Here is an 18453-nt window from a genome sequence, read left to right on the forward strand (position 1 = left end):
TGTTCTGCGGCAGCGAGACAATTACTAGCGGCGGCGGCTGAGCTGTCAGAAGAGGTTTTGGGGGGGCAAAGGATGTGAGAGCTTCATATGAAGCGCTAGTCTCAGGGTGTCATCTTTAAAACCTCACCGCATTTATCAGCTGTCAGCAACAAAACCACCAATTCAGCAAACACTTTTGTCTCCTATTGTACATGATGGAAATGTGAGGGGAGCTTCAGAGGAAATGCAAAAAAGAAAACCCTCTCCCAGGTGTTCTAGCTAATTTGTAGGTTTTTGTTGTAGCTGTCGTTGTTGTTGTGACACGGTGACATCATATACACAGGTGAATTATGATTCTGTTGTGGGGCAATAGATACAAATCATAATTTTATGTATGACTTACAAGAGACCTCAGGTTATTGTCGAGGATCATAAGTATATTTTGTCACACATAATGGCAGGTACATGAACAAATGAATAAGTAATGCCACGTAATAAGGCCTGAGGCTTGTGCTTTGTCTCAAGATTAGCAAACTAAATTAAATACCACCATTTTATATATTCAGCCTGATGGGGTCTTTACGTTTTCTCAATCTATGTGTTCTTTTGCTTCAATGAATAATGGAACAAAGTCATATTAGCCTGTAGCTAAAATTGATGATAAAACTTGACTACATCATTTCTATTTTAATGTGACGAGTTGCTTGGCAGCTGTGAACACCCTACATTTAGGCATCTTATTTGGATAAAAATAACTTTAAATTATTATTAAATGTTTTGCATCGCAATGCTGTAGCTTAGTATTAGTCACATAATTCATCTGTGAGTAGGGCTGGGCAATATAATAAATATTCACAATATGGTGGTGTAAAATAAGACATATCAAAAATAGACAATAATCTACAATCAATAATCTGAAAATCTATTAATTACAAAATACCATACAACGACCTATTTAACATAACAAATTCAAAAACATCTCCAATTCCTTTACCCACATACACACTCAATACTCTCACATTACATATCGTACCAAACAATGCCACTCAACCCCTAGTCCAAGCAAAAACATTTAATATATTATTTAAAACAAGTTATTATGGTAATATGGACTAAAATATTAAAATTGTATATATACGAAATAACTTTGTGCATCTACATAAGTACATATACACAAATACGCAAATCATACATACCTGTATACATCCCTCTGCATATGTACATACCTAAATATACCCATATACATATATACCTGTACACGCAAATACACACTTATATCCATATAAATGCATATACATATACATACCCTCACTATTCTGCACATACTTCAAATCAAGGTGTGGTTGTACAGTTAACTATAGATTAAGAAATGCTGTAGAAGTCTTGTTAATTCTTAGTTCATGTTAACTTAGGTAGTTAACTAATGTTAACTAATGAACCTTATTGTAAAGTGTTACCAAAATAAGTAACATTGCGAATATGACAATGGGTCATGTGATTAATCGAATTTTAGGTTTGACTTCAGTTTCCAATGATTAAGAAAACACAATAATCCGGATAAAATAATATAGTATAATATTGTACACATTCTGTACGGCGTTGCACTTTCGCTCGTCCTTAAAAGCCCAAACTTAATGTGCAAATCAGTCAAATCATGTAACGTGACTTTCGTAAAATGCAGTCTACTGTGGGACCTACTTGATATTAAAAAATGTATTAAAAGCATGAAAGAGAGCTTGTGCTGTTCTCCGGGTGGCTTTATTTATGTATATATACACAAGTATTTTGAATCTGCTTGGCAATGATGCTGTTTGGTTAAAATGAAAGTGTGGCAAGCATTGCGGGGCCGAGAGCCTTGGGAACGGACTGGTCTCGAGTATCACGGAAGGAGATCCGGAAGGATAAAAGGAGGAGTGATGACAATGCAAGACGAGAGAGGACCAGGTCTGGACTTTATTTTGTGTTTTATTAAGTTTATGTGCGGCAGTCGTCCATGAGGGGCTGCCGCTTTACTTTCGTTTTGTTGTTTGTTTATTTTGATATTGAAGTTTATGTTAAACGTAAAAAATAAATTAAAAATATGGAGGGCAGCCACCTCTCCACAACCAAGGGGGACGGCAGTTAGTTAGTCCGTCCCCCCGGCATATCACTCCAGCCCACCACTTGAGCATCGATGTCGGTAGACTCCGCTCAGTTGGATGGCACCACGGATTCCCCACAGCGGCAAGGGCTCTTTGACAGCGTGTTCCTCCATCCTCCCAGGTTTTGGCACCAATGTACGCTCAGGGAAGGAGGAGGCAGGAACAGGCGAACAATCAACATTAAGATTGACTCAAAATAAGTAAAAACAACAAAACGAAAGTAAAGCGGCAGCCCCTCACGGACGCCTGCCGCATATAAACATAATAAAAACACAACATAACGCCCAAGCCTGGTCCTCTCTCGTCTTGCACTGCCGTCACTCCTCCTTTTATTCTTCCAGATCTCCTTCCAAGAGATTCAAGACCGGTGTGGCGCGCAGATGACGCTCATAAGCAATCGCGCCACCGGCTTCGCTCCGTTCCCACGGCTCTCGGCCCCGCACTGCTTGCCACAGAAAGGTATCCTTTAAACTATTTAACAAAAACATAAATATCAAGATATATATTGGATCTATATAAAAAAGAATGAAAGCTTTTTTAAGCTGTATCACTCAGCTTTTGTTACTCACAAATCAGAGTGAAAAAGATAAAGGAGAGTCCTCCAGCTATTTTCTCCAGACGGTTCTTGGCTTTCCCACAGTGGTGGATGTTAATTACAGTCATGGGGTGAGGTTGAGAAAAGTCAAGGAGAGGGGGAAGAGGAAAAAAGTAGCAGAAGCACTATGTTAGACTAATCTCTTCTCTCTCGTTCCCTTTATGACCAGGAGGAGAGGCGAGTGGTGTATGTGGGACGTCTTCGTGCCAACAGCACACGCACGGAGCTCAAACGCCGCTTTGAAGTCTTCGGCGAGATTGAGGAGTGCACAGTCAACTTGAGACATGACGGGTAAGACTGTGGGCCCGTTTCTGTGTGTTTTTTCTGGATTGTGTGTGTCAAATGGTTAAAAGGAGTCAATATTATCTTTCAGCATAAAAGGAATCTTCTAAATCTAGTTAATGACGTACTTGTGGCCATTGGACGGTGATTAGGAAAGCAGACTTAACTGCTTCTCATTGCACACGTCACAGACAGCACGGGCGTGTTTGAATACAAATAGGATTATACTGCAACAAACAGCAAGATGTCTCATATTTACTGATTCCAATTTTGCTTTTTGAATGGGGAATGAAAGATGAGCATGTTTTTGCTGCGCTCTCGACGACTGACGCTTCATTTTCTATTTTTCAACCCAGAGACAACTTTGGCTTCATCACCTACCGCTACACTTGTGATGCGCTCGCTGCCCTTGAGAATGGACACACCTTGCGCAGGTCGAACGAGCCTCACTTTGAGCTCTGCCTTGGTGGACAAAAGCAGTACAGTAAATCAAATTACACAGACTTAGGTAAGTACACAGCCAGGTTGCAATTGTGTACAGCTGACTAGAGATACAACTAATAAAAACCACCGCCTTAATACACATTGTACTTATATTTAAAACAAATACCTGCAATTACAGCTGTAATTAGTTAATGTAATCTATAATTTAACTGTTGACACTTCCCTTACCCCTTAACCCACCTTTATACCTACCCATACCACCAAACCTGTCCCTAACCTTACCCGTATCCAACCTCAATAGGAGCAAAACTGTTTGCAATACAACATTAACTCAATGAGTAATTCAAAATATTAATAATAGTCTATAAATAATACTAAAATAACACTGGCCGTCTCCGACCGATCCCGATGCATTTCTTTCTTTCACTCTCATCCCATCACTTTCTCACACAATACCCAAAGGCTTTTAGACAGCATGCCTTCTTTTCATATGCACCATGCCCTCTGTCCAGGATTACCAAGGTGACAATCTTGATCAGATGGATGGATCTGTGAGCGACAAATTCCTTTGTAAAATGTTATGGGGCTTTTTTCTACCCATGATGCCTACGATACGGTTGTGGCTGTAATAGGCAATCATCTCCACCCAAAGGGGAAAGTGTCTTTTGGGGGAAGGGACGAGATACAGAAGGAGGCAAAGGAATTGAATCCTAAGGGCAATGCCTTTACATGTTGGTGAAAGGGGGATTCTGCTCTGTGCAGCCATGCAACATGAAATCATTACTTCCTGTTATAACAGGAAAAATGTGAGGTTGGAGAACAGCATGCACTTCAATATTTAGTCAATGCTCCACTCCACATTTATTTTCTGCAAAATGTGAGGTCAGGGACGTGTAATGGTCAGGATGGTTGGGATGATCCGTCTCAGTGGCGTTGATGGTGCTGCAGGTCAATGGAAAGGAACAAGAGCACTTTCCCTCAAATAATGGGGACATTACCTTATATTTCAAAGGCTCAGGGTAAGGCTAAAGGTATTCAGATTGTGGACATAATACGCTCTCCAAAGGTAAGCGTGGAAGCTTTGGTTAAGGGCCATATAGCAGAGTCATTGCATTTGGGAAACTACCCCCACCTCAGGGCAGATGGATGAGTTGACCTTCATTTTCTTGAGACCTTTCGCTAGACACAGAGTTTTACGGTGAGTGTAGGCTGAAGCGCAGCGACTGTTTCAGATGAAGAGGGAATGGGGGGAAAAGAGGCAAGTGACTAGAATAGCACGCCACGCCACAATAGCCTGAGAACCTTCCTCTCAATCTTCTGCCTTTCTCTTCCTCTTTCCTCCTTGTTTTCCAAGACACCGTCCATTAGTTCGAAGTAGAGCGCAGGGGCATTTTTCATCTTTCAAGGTGCGCTGCATGACACCATTCTCCCCTTAGCCATAGTATTAGATCACGACTGGCATCTCCTGCATGCCACGGTCATTCCCATTCTTCACGTGCTTCGACTTTGCCGCTGTGCATACGAGGGCACCATTTGTGAAGCTGTATACCACTAGAGATAAGACAGCCAGCCGTATTTGTTATCCTGGCCACAAATCAAACTGTATGTCTAATGGCCGTTCGGCTCTCATCTTCGGGAAGTTACTCCTGACTGTTTAATAATTAAACTAGGCGGTCCAAGACAATGGATGAGTATATTACAGGAGAGGTTGAGACAGAAGCCTAGAAGACTGATTTGCTGTGTTTTAAATGGATAACTCCTGCATTTTATCGTAAAACATATAATATTGCATAAAATTGACCCACAGTGACAAATAAGTGTCCACGATAAAGAAAAGGACAGACTCTTTTAAAGTTTAAAACACGCGCCAAGTTCATAGAAATGTACTCTTTGTACTTAAACTTTAAACTTTTAAACTTTTTTCTGGAAAAGTTTACATTTTATGTTTAAAATTGTCCTTATCTTGAATGCATGTCAGGGTACACATCTTAATTATTTTCTAAATGTTTTAAAAAAAAAATATTATTCATTTTTGTTTTTACAAATATCATGAATTGTTCATTCATATCATGTTAATAATAATAAAAGTATCTATATAATATCTTGACAGTTGTACGACCCTGACTCCAAATATCAAAATTAATTTTAATTCAGAAATTATTTTTATTTATTTATCATAAAACAGGAAACGGGAACATTGTGAAATTATTTGTCTGGTTTTGTATTTGTTGGTATTTCCAAACAATCGCATTGCACTATGGAAGCCCATTTCTGTCACATAATAACGCACAAAAAAAGTGGATAAGTGGAAATTATGTACAACAGTACTAATCAATTATGAGATCAAATGTTGAAATTCTGGCAAAGTTATAAGATGGAAATGCACAATTGTGACATAAAAAGTCAAAATTATGACTAAAAAAGTCATAATGACATAAGACGAAATAATGACAAAAAGTCACAATTATGCGATTACACTTCATAATTGACATGAGAAGATAACATGACATGATAATGATAATTTTTTGACATACAAAATTCTAAATTGACATAAAATGTCCTAATTATGAAAAAGTCAAGATTATGCCATAGTCATAATTATAAGATAAAAAGTAAATGATGGCAGTTGGAATTATGATAAAATTCATAATTGCCATAAAAATTCATAATTATGACAAAAAGTCAAAAAGTCATTTTGACAGGTTGGAATTTTTAAGTCATAATTCTGATTTACAAAAGCATTTTTTCTATGTACGTGGCCGAAGTTGGCTTCCATACAAAGGAGCTCTTGCAAAATGAGTAGCACACCTTTCAAAATGAGGCCATTTCCACAGATGTTCAAACGTGCCATTTTCTCCTTTCAGATTCCCATTCTGATGACTTTGATCCAGCCTCCACTAAAAGCAAGTACGACTCCATGGATTTTGACAGCTTGTTACGAGAGGCCCAGTATAGCCTGAGAAGGTAATGAGCACCACTGCACCGGCTGGCTGCAAACAGAGGGATTTGCAATACCTCACTGTTGTTTCTGTTCTTTGAATACAAGACTAAAGACGTTTTACACTTTCTGTGGAAAGTGGAAAGAGTATATGTAGACGATAAAGTTCTACGTATATGAAGGGATATATGTGTATATCTGCAAGCAAAGTTTACATGAACCTAGCTGCTGCGAAGCTGAGGAGAGACACTACCTGTGGGGAATAACCAGTGAAGTAGCGCACACTACTTTAGTGGACTACACAGATCCGTGTGCCGCGTGAGGCTCTGTAAGAGACACGAATCTTCATCAGAGTTCGCTTCACACGCGTACCACCCTCTGCACTTCGAGAGGGGAAAAGTGCAGCTCGTTCAGTCTGTTTTTATTGTTTGGAGTTTATTTTTGTGGGCTTTTTCTGTTCCTTTTTTAATCTGGTGTTTGGATGTGGTGTTACATTATCGAGAAGGGTTTGGGGAAATCTCTTGGATGTTCAAGGTAACATTGTCTACATTTATTGAGGGGGGGGAAATGTAGTCACCTATTTACAAAAGGAATATTTTTTATTTGATGTGCATATCAGCGTTCTTTGTTTGTTACAGCTATGCACTGTAAAATGCAGCCTTTTTAAGATGAAATTTTCTTAATCAAGAATGTTGATCTGTAGTCATTATGATGATGTATAACCTACATGGCGTTTAGATGACGTGATTTGATTGTAAAAAATATGTATGGAGATTTATTGCTCTTTTTGGGGGAGCATGCAACAAATTTTTGTCTGTTTTTCTGTTGGTTTTTCTTGTTTTGCTTTTGTTTTTTGTTTATTTTTATTTCATTGAAAAACTCCATGTGCAGTTTTATCCGGTTTTGAATTTAATAACTCAGTGTTTTCCGTATATACATGCAGTGTAAGATAGATTTTTAAGAGTTTATGTTCACTACTGTGTAAAAAAAAAAAAAAAAGAAGAAAAAAAAAGAAGATAAACCCCAAGATATTTTTTTATCCTTTATGTCTGAAGGAATCAATAGATTTTATTTTAATTTCTCTGTGCACACTGATAATTGTTATTGTTCCTGTTTGATAATACACTTTCACAGAGATGATTACTCTTCTAACACAGAATTACTCATGCTTATTTATGTATTTATCTCAGTATTCTAATCAAAATATTTATGGCAGCCATCTCACGTGATGCGCCTTACAAATTTTGCTATTTATATTATTTGTTATTCAACAATCACTGGAAAGGATGTAAATTTACAAGTTCTAAAGAAATATTCTTTTTATATGCCTTCAGAGATGGAACAAACAATATATTGTATGATCATATTCTAGGCTCATGATGAACTTTGCTGCTCCAAAACTCAAGTGATTTATTTGTTTTTCTAGCTCTAAAACATCCACCTTTTCATCTCTTTTTTTATTACATGAAGCAATAAAATAATTTTGCAGGTATTTTGTTGTACCACAGAAAATCTGTGTCTTTGCTCCACACTTTTGATTATGTGAATGCCAAACTAAAGTTTACAATTTTCTTTCCTGAATTTTTTAATAAGAAGAAAAAAATATGTATTTGATGTAAAAAATAAAATAAAAAAAAATTATATATATGATGATACTAATCTTGTAATTACTCACAATAGCTAAAAATAATGAAAAGTAATAATGGAATATGAAAATGTGAATTAAAAAAGTGAATAAATAAAAAAGCAATAAATTATTTTTCAAAGCTGTATTTTAGCTCATGTTGTTGTATGGTTTTAGACATGACAAATTACCCAGACTCTGTTCAAATACGGGGGATCCATTCCAGTGCCTCAACACAGATCTTAAGTGTGTGCATGAGTGTGAGCAAATTTAAGAATTCAATATAAGCAATGAAGTTGAAAAGCCAAAAATTGCATCAATGAGATTGAGTCTCTTTCCAAAGCAAGAGCTATTTTTGTCTTTGCTGTGGTTTGAAGGCAAAGGAACTGTTAATGATTTGAATCGCCCAAATACAACAGGCACTTCTAACAGGCACTTCTCACGGACACTTAAAGTAACCTTTTTAATGTCGATTAACAGCAGGTTTTGTTGTAGCCCATGATAAAAGATTCACAAACCATTACTGTCAATGTAAATGTCTGGTTTCAGAAATGTTTTGTACATTATTTTCTGCACAGAGCTTGGGTATGGAGTCATGTCGCGTTCGATATGTGTGGCTTTAATCAATGCAACATGTATGTTGCAAATCTGCTTTGTAAATTGCTGTAGCAATATGTTACAACACCTGATGGGGTGTATCTTTTGGAGTGGCAGACTTTTTACCATAGTGAAAACTACTACTGAAGGATTTGCCACTGCGTTGGACGATTTTTTTGTGTTTCCATAAAGAAGCAGATATATCTAAATGAGGCTGTGTGTGATTTTGTGTGTGGATTTGATAGAGTGTGCGTGTATTTCGGGTCAAGGGGACTGTGATGGGCTGTGTTATCTTCTATTTGTCTCCTATCCATGTTGCCTTCTGCTGAGTCCTAACCAATGCCTTTGTAGTTGTACGTATTGTACAATCTTTGTTGTGGATTTTCTTTTTTATGTGTAGTTTTCATCAGCCTCACCATGCCAATAAAGGGAATTGTGTCTAATTTATTCTTATCCTCCTTTTTCTTGTACATTCAAACTAAATACATTTAAAAGAAGTTGCTCAAATGATTACAAGCAAGTGTTCAGGCTTTTGCGACGTTCCTATTGACTAAAGCGCGCACACGAACATCATACGGACCCCTGCCGGGTGATGCTGTTTTCTGCGCATCATCACTGTAAGCTGTAGAGCACATTGTTTTGGATGACTCACTTGCAGAGTCAGTTATTTTTGGCGGATGCTCGTGTTTTCGCCAACTCTGCACGACCCTGGAAAATGACTGATGATAATCCCGTGGAGCTTGTTTCTTAATTCCCATAAACTCTTTTTGACAGGTTTTGCATGTGCATCCGAGCGAAAGCGTGCCTATAAAGGGGCCGAGAGAATTTGATGGCACATCTGTCCAGATGAAACATAATACTGTATCATTACTATTCAGCCAGTGAGTATAGGGAAGGTGAATAACCTCTTCTCTTCTTTGAGAGATGTGGCAGGAGTGGACATTAAATTTTAAAAGAAGAGGATCCAATTGTGGATTTATTTATTTATCTTTTTCATTAATGCTTCAGTTTAGCCTCGGAGAAAAGAGACTTCTTTCATTTTGCCGTCACAGTCATCCAGGCAGGAGGTCTTTTGCAGTTTGCCCTTTTCCACACAATGAAGCTGGAAGCTCAAGAGCTTCACTTCACCTCTGTCTTTTTGTGTTATACAGGTACTTGCTCTGGCAATCCATCCTTATCCTTCATTTCACACAGCCATTGGTAAAAATGGCCATGTCTGCAGTTTTTGAGGGTCTTCTACCTGCTATCCTAAAATATATGACTATATATGATATATAGTGTATTCATACACTACCAGTCAAATGTCTGGACCACAGTCATTGAAACTAAATCAAATGACACAAACTGCAGTATGAAAAAATGTAGTGTTTATATGTATGCATATATATATATATATATATATATATATATATATATATATATATATATATATATATATATATATATATATATATATATATATATATATATGAAGACTTCAGATGCAAAAGCCTCTAAGTGCCATCTGAAATTTTCTTCTAGAATGATCATTTTTATCAAGTTTGTATGTTTATGTTCAGTTATTTCACTTTAATGGCAATGATAAATATCTATTAATTGTCATTAAAGTGAAATTACTAAAAATGATCATTCTAGAAGAAAATTTCAGATGGCACTTGGAGGCTTTTGCATCTGAAATCTTCATATATATATATATATGTGTGTGTGTGTGTGTGTGTGTGTTTATGCATCACAGGTGGCTGTACATAGAGCACACAAAGACGAAGAATGCAAGGATATAGTCTTTTAATTCAATAATCCACATGATACAGGACAGAAAGATGGAGTAACTTCCACTTCAGAGACTAGGCTGTAAAAAGAACTGAACAAAACAGAGTGTATACACAAACTAAATGATGCATTTAACAAATGTCAGGTGAACGGAATGATTAATCAAACACACTTGGAAACTGGGTCAAATTACAGGGACACGGGCAACCAGGAACAGAACTAAAACACCAAGACAGTCAAAACAGAACATGTATGTGACAACTGAGGAGAAAGGGCGGGGCCTCTGGAGGAGGACGATGAACAGGAGAGAGACAGACGCAGTTAGGGGCAGGCAAAACAGTCCAAGGAGGAGTGGAAGGATGGAGGAGCCAGGAGCAAATTGAGCCAGATGATGACCCAGAGAAATGGGCCCAGCCAGAAGTAGGACCACGGCGGCGTCGGGGGTAGGATAAGCCATGTTGGAGAATCCCTAGACGATACCATGGTGGCGACTGATGGAGACTGAGGAGTCTCAGGCGGAATGGACACCCAAGGAAGGTGACACCAGTGATCTGGAGGGCCGAGACGGAACTGCAGGCTCGCAGGACCGAGTTGGAGATGGGGGCTCAGCAGGGCAGGGCAGAGCGAGTACCAAGGCAGCACTGGAGGGAAGGAGGAGCCGAATGGAGGGACGAGGCACAGCCAGAGGAGTGGAAGACCGTGGTGTAGTAAGGGACGAGGAAGCCTGGTGGAGTCCGTGGTCTGACCGACCCCAGTGGAGCTGAGGGAACGTGGAGCCAAGGAGACGCTGAAGAGTCAAGGGCTCGGAGGACTGATATAGAGCCACAGGATCCTCTTGCCAGGACTGAGCTGATTACTGGAAGTTCAAATGTGCATCAATCCAGCACAGCGGGGTGGATGGAGGAGTAGGGGAGCTGGAGGGGACCAGCGAAAGCAGGGTCGATGCACTTTTGGTTTTGGTAGAGGAGGTGGGAGAGGAAGGCTGGATGGGGACTCTGGACACTCGGAACTGGACTGAACCAACAGAGATATAGGGGAACTGGGGCCGGGCAGGACCAGAGGGTATAGGAAACACAGGGCAACATTCTCTTTAAACTCATCCATGCCATGAATTTCCACAGAGATCGGATTCAGCATTTCCTCAACTTCGTTGGTGTGGGTGGGGTTCCACTCCATGCCCTCGAACTCCACGAGCAGCCCCACGGGAATGGTTGATGTAGCCAGCACACACAACTGGTCAGACTCTCTGGGAGGCAAGGCTCCTCTCTCGAACCAGACTCGGGCACTCTGTCTGTGGTGGGCTCATGCATAATCTCCGTCACGATTGTGGTTGGTTGCTGCCAGGTCTCTGGGTGAGGAGTGGGGCTGGCGGTGTCTTCCTTGATCGGGCAGATGGTAAAAGGCGATCTGTTACACGTCAGTACCTATTTCACAAACACGGCGAAACAGAGTAGTTGAACTGCAGGTAAATCAATGAGAGGGGAAAAGAAATCAAAAGGGGAGAAAGAAAACGCAGCAATATTAAATACCGTCTAGATCCAGTCTTCTGTAACAGGTGGCTGTATATTGAATGTACAAAACGAAGAATGCAAGGATATAAACTTTTAATTCAATAATCCATAGGATACAGGGCAGAAACACAGGGTAACCCATACACTTCACAAAGACAAGACCAGACAAAGAACTGAACAAAACAGGGAGTATATATACACAGACTAAATGAGGTAATTAACTAAACGACAGGTAAACGGAATCATTAATCAAACACTAGGAAACTGGGTCAAATTACAGGGCACATGGGCAAACAAGAACAGAACTAAAACATAAAGAAACTAAGGCCACATGCACATTGCAGCTAAATTTGGTTTTAAGTTCACCTTTTAGTGCTTAATCCAGTTCTGTACACACACAGTTCAGTAATTTATAGGAGTGACAACAACTGAATTAATAATTATACATAATCTGTACAGAACCGAACTGAAAAACAAGTTGTTAATGACGTACAACAAAATATACGAGAGGTGACAGATGAGAGATACCTCTCGGGTGCATATTAAAATACGTATTTCGAGAAAGACATGTATGTGTCACTCATCTGTGTGTGTGGTGCAAGAAATCGCAGGGAAAGCGGTACGAGCCTGAATCGTGTTGTCAGATATTGCAAGCAAATCAGCAAACAAGAACAACCCCTTTAAAAATGAAATTAATGGAAATGCATTATAATATATAATATATAATATAGAGTAGTCAACATCTGAAGTGGATCAAAAAAAGTTCATCAAAGTTGTCCTAAGACAAGAACGGGTATTGTTGCATTGGGTTCATGTATAACTTTGATGAAAGGTTTTGATCCACTTCAAATGATGACTACTGTATATATTAGGGTGACCATACGTCCTGTTTAACCAGGACATGTTTGGCCAGGATTTCGAGATCGCCCAAAATGCCTGGGATTCGGCTTTTGCTTTCTACAGTCACCATTCATTATGTTTACATTATTACATTATTTGACACTGACACGTACGTGCCAGCTTTGCAGGTCATGCATTCTGCCTCACACGGATCCCGATCGAGACGAAAACACAGGAATTTTCTTAGCAATGCTAAAACGCACATCAACCGATCACTTGTTTAGCGTTCATGTAAACACTACATTCAGATTCACCAATCGGAATTAATTCAGTCCTACTGAATCAAAAGGTGTGCATGTAAACAAAATGAATGGCGACGATAAAGCAAAAGCCGTATCCCGGATATTTTGGGCGATCTCGAAACCCCGGCCGGACATGTCCTGGAATATGGTCACCCTAGTATATATCGCTGTATGAGCCAAGCTTAAACAACAAGCCCAAAAATGCTTATAATAAGTGGACATGGCAACTTTGGCCTTTGAGCAGGCCCTAAACAAAACACGACGCCTCCGTCGACTGTGCTTTAGATAAAACACAACAAGTCTTTTGTTACTGTAATATAACTTTGGTCAGAATAGTGGAGACCAAACACGCGAGATGCCAGAGCGTTGCTATATTACCACGGTGTCATAAATGCAGTTTCAGGAGTGAGTCGTGTTCCATACACACATGGAACAATAATTCAGGGGACTCACTCCCGCATTTAAATGCAGTTGTCACTGTCCTGAAACTTTGCAGTGTGTACGCGGCCTAAGTCAAAACAGAACATGTATGTGACAATATGTATAAGTGTGTGTGTGTGTGTGTGTGTGTGTGTGTGTGTGTGTGTGTGTGTGTGTGTGTGTGTGTGTGTGTGTGTGTGTGTGCTAAAATGCAAGAATTTTAATACATCCCTGATGAAAAAAGTAATTTATTTGAAACAAATAATATTACTGTCCCCAAACTTTCTGAGCGGCATGTTGTTTGAAAATACATATTCTCCTTTCAGCTGCATTAAAAGCAAATAATGGCAGCAGAAATAAGGCAACAAGAACTGAATTCACCGTGAGATTTATTAGGATGGAGTTCAGAAGCTGTTATGATGATGATGATGAAACAACATCAAAGGAGCAGTGGTAAGCTGATACTCCAGGATTTCAGTGAGCTCGCCAGTGTGTTATTTTGAGGTGTCATCGACACTGATCCCCAGCCTCATGCTCCATCTCTTTCTGTTTATTTTTAGAGTGCTTTATGAGCGACACGCAATTCCATTGTCTCGAGGTCTATCAGATTTACTTTCTCATGTAGGACAACAGCTGCAAGTCCCCAGACATTCAGCCAATCACCTTCTTTAGAAATGAGTATATGAGAAACATTTAGGGTGTTTACTCTATATTAACTTTGAAAACTTTTAAATATCACTGTGGGTAGCAAATATGATGTTATATGGCTTAATGCATAATATATAAACCACAGTAAGGTGGGAAAGGGACCAGATTAATGTCAATGTTTTTATAAGGGTTTGATATGGAGCAGGAAAACATAAAACTTGTTTAATACGCAATTGTAGAATTATTGTTTATTATTAGTTACCTAATGTAGTTAACTAATGTTAACAAATGGAACTGTTTTGTAAAGTGTTACCAAATAATAAAAAATGAACACTGCTTTGACAAAACTTGCCATGCTTATTTTAAGTCTACATCAAATATTTTACGGAGTGTGTTAAATAAGCCAATAAAGCAATATGTAAAACCAAACAATTAGTCAAGTAATGAGCAAAAAGCTGAGTGTGAGATTTCCCATGCCTTCTGCCAGCTGCTTAACAATAGCCCTCCCTCCATCTCCATCTCCACGCTGCCATTTTAAGCTTTAAAGAGTAATGAGCGACAGAAGGGATGGTATTCTTCTTCTCCCAAAGTATCAACTTTGGGGACCAAACGTAAACTTCGCTTGATAATTAATGACACCAGACAAATGGCGGCTGATTGAGCAACTTGCCTTTATTGTCAATCACCATCTGGTCCACAGCGCTGACACAACACAACGCTAATTGCCTCGAGTGCGCTTAAGATGCCTTTATTAATTAAAAGTGAAAATAAAAACGGTTTTAGGGACGGTTCCAAAGCGTGAGCATCAAACCCGTTGACGTGTGGGTGGGAGTGAATTGCTGTGGACTGGATTTGGTGGGTCGTCTGAGGGGAGGTACCCATCATGCCCTGAGGCCAGCGCAGGCCTTTTAGATTGCTGCGGCTGGCAAGACTCACCGCGCGCTGGGGACATCAGCAGAAAGTCGCGTGACCGAGGGGACCGCCACTGACAGAGCCTGTTAGGACAGCGAGAGGTAGATGGGATGTTCTTTTTGTCAGTGCTTTACCTTGGAGGCCGGTCGAGGATGGATGGATAGGTTGAGGGAGAAATATGGGAACAATGGGATTGGAATGAGAGAGTGACACAAAGGTAGGGGAGTGAGAGACGGGACTTGACATAGCTGTCTAGTGCTTTACGATGGACGGCATAGGGCTGCACGTTTTGGGGGGGAAAAACAAATCTGCTTAAGTCGTGACGTAAAGAATACTGGGTAACACTTTATTTTACAGTGTCCTTGTTACATATACTTAGTAATAACGGTAAATTATGCATAATTGCATGCAACTAACCCTAAACCAAACCCTAATCCTACCCAAAACCTTTAGTAAGTACATGTTGTTAATTAATGTTACTTAAATATATAATTACACTGTAACAATGACACCTTAAAATAAAGGGTTACCCTTTATTTTAAGGTGTCCTTGTTACAGTATAATTATATATTTAAGTACTGAGTAATATTAATTAACTACATGTACTTACTATAGGGTTGACATGTAATTATGCATAATTTACTGTTATTACTATGGTAAGTACATGTAACATATGTAACAAGGACACTGTAAAATAAAGTGTTACCCAATATTTATTCATATTACACATTTAAGCTATGCTTTTAAAAACTTTAACGATTTTTAAACATGAATCACTTTTATTTGGAGATAAAGGTTAGTATCATGATTTTTTTTGTTTTTGTTGTTGGTAGTATTACATCACATTGTGACGGTTTTATATGGATAATGTTTTCAAAACACTTACGCTGCATCCGCAATCGCATACTCTTTTGAGTACGTACTTATTTTTATATAATTGCTTCATGAACGTTAAAAAAGTATGTTCTATATAGTATGAATGTGTGTAGTATGAATGTAATCTGGACATAGTACATTTGCCATGTTGCCCTTATCATGTGACCTACCAGCATCAGTTACGGCCCTGTCCCAAATGGCACCCTAAGCACTTGCGGTCTTCCAACGAGTCTGCACTTTCGTGATGTAACGCCGATTTGACTGTCAGGAAGAAGTCGGCTGCGGAGCTCGCATCAGTGCGGGCTCAACAAAAGTGCGCATCGAGGGTGTATATCGACCTCAAAGGGAGCGCTTGCGAACACCCTTCTTAAACCTAAAATGACAAATGGGACACCCTCCGGTCTCATGGACACGCGCACACGGCAGCCGTTGTAAGTCCACAAGACCACAAGTGCATATGAAGTGTGCCATTTGGGACAGGGCCTACGTCGATTCACTGCCATTCACAAATCCTCTGTCGTGGCCTCATGGGATAATAAAGTGTCCATCGTATGCACACTTCAGAATCTCGCCAGAGCAATGAGGTCTTTCGGGTACTTTTTCTCTACTCTTTTATGAGTAGCCTACTGTGAATTTGACATACTTCTTTCATCACATACTGTTTTTCATGTAGTATGGAAGTATGTGATTTCAGATGCAGCCCTACTCAAGTGCAATAGCGAGTGGCCATTGATTCTGGCCGTCTTAGAGTTCTCAACGGGTCGGGTCGGCCCGACAAACCCGACGGGACCCGTGGGTTCGGGTCGAAAATATAATCGAATGACTCGGGTCGGGTCGGACCTCGGGCTTAATCTTTTCCGCTCAGTGAAAAAAAAAAACAACAAAAAAACATTTATTAATCATCGCTGCTGTTCACCGTAAAGAAAGTCTGGCTGCTGCGTTCAACGTGCATCATGGAGAGGGGCGGGGGCAGACCTGACGCCGCTGCGTGCACGCCTTTAGCCTGGAGAGAAGAAGATGGAGTTGGTGAAAAGTAAACTTGCCACAGGTGAATTCACCGTCGCTACTATAGCCTATTTATATATTTTAAAGTTTGTTTCAGTTGTTTGTATTGTTTGTATTGTTAATAGGCGTGAACATTAAAGGTTGATTTGAATTCCCGTCTGCTGGTCATGATAATACGTGTATGAGAAAAGGGCCGCGGCCGGGTTCGGGCAGATAATTCATGTTGATGTGTCAGGTTACATCGGGTCCGGGCTTTAAAAGCCACGGGCCGGGTCGGGTCGGGTTGTAATTTTCAGGCCCGTTGAGAACTCTAGGCCGTCTCTCAATATGCATTCTTAAGCGATCTTGCATCCTTGTGTTCTCATCACCCATCAAAGTCCGGTTCCAGTACTCAAGAATGCAAGTACAGAGAATGCATGAAAATACCCGGATGTGTTCTTGATATCGAGGATGCATCAAGTGCAGACTTGAGAGAATCGAACCATTAAAAATCCCAGAAGTCATCGCAGTCGGACAACGTACGGAAGCCTGTAAGCTTTCTCGTAATTCGTGTCGTGTCGCCTTGTCGTAATTACCATAAATAAAGCTTTCGAATCGCTTTTGCGGTACTTTAATGTCAAACACCAATCAGTCTGCACAACACTGCTTAAAGTCGAACACACCACTGCAGGTCAGGTGGTACAGCGGCCACGTGATACAAGTCGTAAGCTCTCAGAAAAGTACATGTTCTACAATCATGTGAAGGCTTTTTACAGTTCAGAATCGTTGCGGTAATTACGACATGACGTGAACACATCCTCTCCCTCAAGAAATGGTTGTTCCATGTTTCATTTCCAAATACTGTACATGTTAAAGCAACCCAAAACCCAAACATTTTCTGAGACTCTTCAAACACTGGCGGATCATGTTCTGCTCACGTGTAAATGAACACAGTACTGCCCTTCACTCTGAATCACATGGAGCATGTATTTATTTAATTCTTATTATTTTTATTTTATTTTTTTTATTTTGGTTTTATTTTGATTAATCGTGCAATCCTAGGACAATGTAACATTATATGTTACCAGATCCACTCGTGTTGAAAAAAACATGCAAATCTAATGATGTGCAATTATTTTCCATATCATCAGTAATTTGGTTTAATTTGGTAATTATCAACTGTCATCAGTTCTCATTAATGTAATAGCCAAGAGTCACGTTGCTTGAAATGACGGGCAGCGACAGTCTAAATGTCTTCACTTCCACAGTGGGATAAAAGTTTGCTTCAAACTGAGGATCCATCCATCCATCCAGCTACACAACAAAATGCTGCCGATCTCAAAAAAATATATATTTTCAAGCTGTCATAACTTGAACACTTTGACATGAAAAATTCTTTGACATGGTTATGTCCTTAGCTTTCTGTCAATATGATTTGACATGCAAGGACGAGAGAAAATATCACACTGACTGCCTGAGCACAAGGTTTCTGTGGACACTTTTTAAATGCATCTTGTAAATGAGGTGTTATTTCATTGTACTTTTAGGAGGATATCAGAAACATCCAAAAGAAAAAAGCATTACAGTATA

The 18453-nt window shown here is 39.6% G+C and overlaps 1 protein-coding gene across 7 annotated transcripts in view; it reads left to right on the plus strand.

The window, feature by feature from the left end:
- The window catches only part of ppargc1a (peroxisome proliferator-activated receptor gamma, coactivator 1 alpha), a 46435-nt gene extending 38439 nt beyond the window's left edge, over positions 1-7996 (plus strand). For 5 of the 7 annotated variants that reach the window (XM_084109420.1, XM_084109418.1, XM_084109421.1 and 2 more), the window contains exons 11-13: positions 2885-3006; positions 3354-3505; positions 6306-7996. In XM_084109420.1, the coding sequence (XP_083965546.1) occupies positions 2885-3006; positions 3354-3505; positions 6306-6409 (378 nt within the window). In that variant the 3' untranslated portion in view covers positions 6410-7996. Of the gene's footprint in view, positions 1-2461; positions 2580-2884; positions 3007-3353; positions 3506-6305 lie in introns of all 7 variants that reach the window. The other 2 variants (XR_014605459.1, XR_014605460.1) reach the window with 1 other exon arrangement.
- The last annotated feature ends 10457 nt before the right edge of the window (positions 7997-18453 follow it).

Source organism: Abramis brama (assembly GCF_963993115.1).
Source record: "Abramis brama genome assembly, chromosome: 3".
In the NCBI taxonomy this organism is placed as follows: Eukaryota; Metazoa; Chordata; class Actinopteri; order Cypriniformes; family Leuciscidae; genus Abramis; species Abramis brama.